At 38.7% G+C, this 6,508-nt stretch overlaps 1 protein-coding gene across 3 annotated transcripts in view; it reads right to left on the minus strand.

Annotated features, from left to right (window-relative positions):
* Positions 1-6,508, minus strand: part of CCDC14 (coiled-coil domain containing 14) — a 52,370-nt gene extending 45,862 nt beyond the window's left edge. For 2 of the 3 annotated variants that reach the window (XR_006718370.1, XM_045502301.1), the window contains exon 1: positions 6,261-6,505. Coding sequence is in view for 2 of the 3 variants with exons in the window: in XM_045502301.1 (XP_045358257.1) it covers positions 6,261-6,434 (174 nt within the window). In the remaining variant the exon portion in view is untranslated. Of the gene's footprint in view, positions 1-6,260 lie in introns of all 3 variants that reach the window. The other variant, XM_045502302.1, reaches the window with a different exon arrangement.

Genomic DNA, 6,508 nt, shown 5'->3' on the forward strand with positions numbered 1-6,508 from the left:
TTTGCCTCTGGGGAGGGAAACTGAGAATCTAGAGGACAGAGCAAGGGAGATTTTCCAAGGTATGCCTCTTTATATCTTAATAACTTATATCAATAAATATAATCTCTATTTAAAATGTAATTTTTAGGGGTGCCTAGGTGGCTCAGTCGGTTAAGCATCTGACTTCAGTTCAGGTCATGATTTCACACGTGAATCTGAGCCACAAGTTGGGCTCTGTGCTGACAGCTCAGAGCCCAGAGACTGCTTCGAATTTTGTGTCTCCCTCTCTCTGCCCTTCCCCAGCTTGCACGCGCGCTCTCTCTCTCAAAAATAAACATTCAAAAAATTTTAATTAAAATACAATTTTTAAAAGACATAATGGGGTGCCTGGGTGGCTCAGTCGGTTGAGCGTCCAACTTCAGTTCAGGTCATAATCTCATGGTCAGTGGATTCAAGCCCTGCATTGGGCTCTGTACTGACAGCTCAGAGCCTGGAGGCTGCTTCAGATTCTGTCTCTCCCCCTCACTCTGCTCCTCTCCCACTCACGCTCTATTTCTCAAAATTGAATAAATGTTAAAAAAAATTTTTTTTTAAAGACATGAGTTAAATTCCCTACTCACCCCCTTCACATTTCACCCTTCACAAGTAGTCACTGTTGGCAGTTACATTTATGGTTTTTCTTTACATGTTGACATATTTCATCCCAAGATAGCTTTGAGCAGTAACTATTAAACTAATCTGGAATTATATGCTACTGAGAATACATTTTAAAAATTGGGTTAATGGAGTTATATTTCTTCTTGAGATAACTTGGGATATGATAGAGTCATGAAGCCAGTAAAGAGAACCAACCTTATAGGAAATAAGATCCTACATAGTACTGCTCCACTGGTCCCTGCATGACACCTTCAGGATCCTTCCCTTTTATATATACATATGTTGGTGTCCTGGCCAAAACCATAATAAAATTCCAAACCATGGTATTCCAATACACTGGACCAAGTCCAAAAACAGCTACCGCAATTATTATCTTTCAAAATTAAAAACAAAAAGTATACAGAGGTAAATGTATGGCATAATTGTAAGATTACACGTGATCTTTCTCCAAAAAACATGCATGAGCTTATATAACAGAAAGTCAGGTAATGAAAATTACCCAGGATAAAAGCACCCTAAAAAAGTAACTATCATATTGGCACATTTTCATCAAAACTCTCTTTTGTAATTTTCATTCTAACAGTACAAAGAATTTCTATATACACTTTACCCAGATTCCCCAACTGTTGACATTTTACTACATCTGCCATGTTCTCTCAAAATATATGCAAAAACAAAATATATACAATAAAAACATAGAGAAATACTAAGTATTAGTGGTTTTCCTGAACTATTTCAGGCTAAGTTACAGATATGATACCCCTTTATATTAAATACTTACTCCTAAATATTTTCTAAGAACGAGGTCACTTATATAACTATGATATAATTATCAAAATCAGGAAATTAATATTGACACTGTATTATAAACTACAGATTTTATTTACATTTTCCCAATTATTCCCATAATGTCCTTTATTAAAAAAAATATTCTGGTCCATACCCAATGCAGGATCATATGTTGCATTTAATTGTCATACCTCATTAGTCTCCTTTAATCTGGAACAGTTCCTTGGATTATCGCTCATTGTCTTCTATAACCTTCACATATTTAAAGAGTACAAGCCACTTACATTGTAGAATGTCCCTCTTGACATTTAGACTTGTCTAATGTTCCCCCATGATTAGATTCAGGTTGTGCATTTTTGGCAGGAATACCACAAAAGGGAAATTTTGTCCTTCTTAATGTAAGTAGGCATATGGTACCAGTTTGTCCCATTACTGGTAATGTAAACTTTGATCATTTAAGATGGCATCTGCCAGGTTTTTCACTGTTAGTATTAAGGTTAGTATTTTTAACATTGTATTAAGTAATTAATGGGGAGATACTTTGAGATTATGCAGACTTCTATTCATCAGATTCACCCAGTAGTTGTAGCATCCCTTGATGATCGCCTTAATCCCAACTGTTTGTGAAATGGTGATTTGTGTAACTTCCATCTTCCTTCTATGGTTATTAGTTGGCATTCAACTGTAGGTAAGCACTTTTCCTTTGTTGTTTGTTAGTATGGATCAGCGATTCCTGTTATGCCATGGGTTATGATCCATCATCATCATTATTTAAAATACTTTGATGCTCCAATTGTCCCAGATTCTATCAGTGGTAGTCTCTTCAAACTAGCTCCTGTATCATTTTAACATGGCCCCATTATTTTTTGAGCAATTCCTTACTTTCTGCAGCAAGGTGCTCTGGGCTCATCTTTTGTTGTTGTTTTCATTGTAGTAAGAATACATAACATGAAATCTACTTTCTTAAATTTTTAAGTGCACAATACTATACAGGTGATTACTTGTATGATATTGTACAGCAGATCTCTAGAACTTATTTACCTTGTATAACTGAAACTTTATACCCAGTGGATAGCAACTCCCCGATTCTCCCTCCCTCCAGACCAGCCCCTGGCATCTACCATTCCGCTCTCTGCTTCTGAGTGTGACTATCTTAGGTCCCTTATGGAAGTGGAATAATGCACTGTCTGTCCTTTTGACTGGCTTATTTCACTTAGCATAATATCCTCAAGGTTCATCCACGTTGCACATGGCAGGATTTTTTTTTTAAGGCTGAAAAATATTCTATTGTGTGTATATAGCATATTTTCTTTACCCATTTAACTATCAATAGACATTTAGATTGTTTCCACATCTTGACTAATGTGAATAATGCTGCAATGAACAGAGAAGTGCAAATATCTCTTTGAGATCATGTTTTCAATTCTTTTGGAAAAAAAATCTGGGGTAGAACTTCTGGACCATACAAGAGCTCTATTTTTAATTTTTTGAGGAACCGTCATACTGTTTTCCATAGCAGCTGCACCATTTTTCATTTCTGCAAAAAGTGTACAAGTATTCCAATTTCTCCACATTCTCACCAATGAGAATAGCCATCTAAAGAGGTGTAAGGTGTTATCTCACTATGGTTTTGATTTGTATTTCCCTAATGACTCGTAACGTTGAGCACCTTTTCATGTGCTTTTTCATGTGCCTTTTATGTATCTTCTTTGGAGAAATGTCTATTCAGGCCCTTTGCTCATTTTTTAATCAGATTATTTGGTTTTTTGCTATTAGGTTGTAGGAGTTCCTTATATATTTTAGGTGTTAACCCTTTAGTAGGCAGAGGGTTTACAAATCTTTTTTCCCATTCCATAAGTTGCCTTTTCACTCTGTTGTTTCCTTTACTCTGCAGATGCTTTTTATTTTGATGTATCCAGGCTCATCTTATAATTTTCCTGTTCCAGCTGTGGAGTTGACCATTCCTCCTAGAAGTCATGGTTCCTTTTAGCAAATTATATTTAGAAACCAGATCTAGACACTAGATTTTGCTACTGGGTCTTCCAATCTTTTCCCATATGGATTTTCTTAGTCATAATGACTAGCTAGTTGCAAAAAAGTAAATCTTATGATTTTATTTTTAAATATTTTTCCATATTAACATAACTTCACAAAATTTTTTAATGGTTGTATAATATTTTCTTGAGTGGAAGTAATATAACACATCCTTGGTTTGCTTCTATTTTTCACAACTGAAAAACAAGCCTGAAATAAACATTTCCATGTACAGAAAAAAGCGTTTTCATACTCAGGATTAAAAGCTTATTTATTTGGTGAAAGGCTACAATTCATTTAATAGCTCTTGATACAATTTACAAAAACACTCTCAAAAAGGAGTGCCCCAAACCACAATGCATGAGACCATAATTTTTCTTTATCTCACATTTACTTCTACTGGGTATTATCATTAAACTTTTTTTCTTTGCTATTTGAGAAAAATATATGCATTTCTTACAAGTTGTATCTCCTACTAACAGGTGCAAAGTAAGATTACATTTGTAGAATAATTTAATCCACACCCTATGATTTATCATTTCTGTGAGCTAGGAACCTAAATTACAGAAAGGAGGCTTGTTCAAAGTCATACATCTAATTATAGTATAATGTTTAAAAGAAGGGACTCTGGGACCAACTATGTGGGTCTGAATCCTGCTCCACTGCTAACCAGTTTTGTAACTGTAGGAAAATTATTCGAAGTCTTCATCCCTCAATTTCCTCATCTATAAAATGGAGATGATAATAGTATCTACTTCATAAGGCTATTATGAATATTAAATGAATTAGAAGTACTGTGTAAAAACACTTAAGAGTAACATCTACCACACAAGTGCTACCTCAGTGTTAGCTATTTTTTTTTTAATTTTTTAAAATGTTTATTTACTTTTGAGAGAAAGAATGAGAGAGACAGAGGTGTGAGCATGGGAGGGACAGAGAGAGGGAGACACAGAATCTGAAGCAGGCTCCAGGCTCTGAGCGGTCAGCACAGAGCCCGATGCGGGGCTTGAACCCACAGACTGAGAGATCATGACCTAAGCTGAAGTCGGAGGCCCAACCGACTGAGCCACCCAGGTGCCCCATTTTTCTTTTTTTTTTTTAACGTTTATTTATTTTTGAGAGACAGAGAGAGATACAGCATGAGCAGGGGAGGGGCAGAGAGAGAAACACACACAGAATTCGAAGCAGTCTCCACACTCAGCTGTCAGCACAGAGCCAATGTGGGGCTTGAACTCACAGACCACGAGTTCATGACCTGAGCCAAAGTCGGACACTTAACGACTGAGCCACCCAGGTACCCCAGTGTTAGCTATTCTTACCATTAAGATGGTCGTAAACTGTTTTTAAGGGGACCAAATTTTGTTGCACATTTATGCCAAGAGTGAGATAGATGTTTTACCAGGTTCTCTCATGTAATTCTCCCCAATTCTTTGAGGCAGGATTTTACACCTATTTACAACTACTTTATGGCTAAGGGAAAGGAGGCTCAGAGTAGAATGCACTTTGCTTAATATCACTACCATAGTAATGGCAGAATTGGTATGTGAATCTTGAAGGTGACCATGATTACAAAAACCACGTTTTCCCCCTTGCTGACTGCACATATTCTGAGTTCATTCAATGTAAGAGAAAGATCTATAAGGGTGAGGATGCTCAGGAAGTACTCACGAAGAAAGTCTGAGCCAGGTATTTTTTTAAAAAGCATTAAGATTAATATTAATGGGGAAGACAGTATCATAGGTGAGTTGATATCAAGTGAGAGAATGAGAGATGTGGATATATTAAAGAGGATAAGATCACTCCAGGTAGTGAGTCTGTGTGAGAAATAGTTGATTCATTACCTAGAAATCTACTATATGCTATGTGCTATCCCAGGCCTTGAGGATATAGAGATAAATTGTGCAGTAAGGGAGGTATATAGATTAGGAAGGTCCCTAGTATGAAAAGCAGTTTAATAATGGTCAGCACAAAGCACAAAAGGGGGAAGCAAGGAGCACCCAAACAATGGGAAAGTGAGAGGGGTAGGGAAGGCTCTTGAGTGGCTCCTGAGCTAAGGGAAAAGATAGAAAGTGGAGGTACCAGGAACAGAGGTGCATTCCAGGCAGTACAGAAAGGAAAGTGCAAAGACATGGAAGCATGAGAGGGCATGGGGCATCCAGGACACTGAAGAACATATCAGTGAACAGTTCTGGATACACTTGGAGTGGGGACGGGTCTGGTAAGGAATGCACTAGGGGAATCAAAAAATAGCTGTGTTGACAGGCCAAAGAAGTGAGATTTTACCTTGAAAGAGGATTCGTGTAGATTTTAAAGCAGAAAATAAATCATTTAGTGACAACGAGGGGGTGCTTTTGGAAAGGGTAAGGCTGTCGGTGGAGGCTCTAACTGGGAGACTTTAGTTTTTACAAGTAGTTGTAAAATACCAGTAATTGTGACGGAAGACCAACTAATAGCAACACTTGGTGGAAAAGCCAAGAAACTGTATTTGATGCAACAATATACTGAGCGTTGGAGAGGTTAAGTCACCCTACCCAGGACGGAGGCTGGCCTCGAACCGGCGCCCTACACCAAAGCCAACGCTCTGGAAGACTACAATTAAAACAGAACATACATCTATGGACAGTGCGGCTGTGTTAGGATGTTAACATTGGGTGTCCCCCCAACTCCCCTCTCCCAGCATTTTTAACGCCTCCACATTGTCTTTGCTTTTATTTTTTTCAGAGTTTTGCACTTCTCCTGGCCCTTGCCCCCTCAGTCCCTCTATACCCCCATAGTGGACGCCTCAGGTCCGCAGCCCTCACCTGGCCTGATCGAGATCCGGACCTGACCATCTCTCGCAGCCTCAGAAAAGCCCAGACGGAGGGAAGTAAAGCCAAACGATAAAAGAAATTAACCGCCGTGGACTCCCGGATCCCCTTGGCCCGCCCCCCGAGCTTCCGCTTCCGGGAAGGAGCCCGCCGAATGTCGCGCCTCATAGTCTCGTGAGTGCTGCCGGGTCGTCTCCAGTACTCCTAGCGCAGCACCCTGAGCTTGCGTAATAGACCCCTCC

The sequence above is a fragment of the Leopardus geoffroyi genome, chromosome C2, assembly GCF_018350155.1.
Source record: "Leopardus geoffroyi isolate Oge1 chromosome C2, O.geoffroyi_Oge1_pat1.0, whole genome shotgun sequence".
Lineage (NCBI taxonomy): Eukaryota > Metazoa > Chordata > Mammalia > Carnivora > Felidae > Leopardus > Leopardus geoffroyi.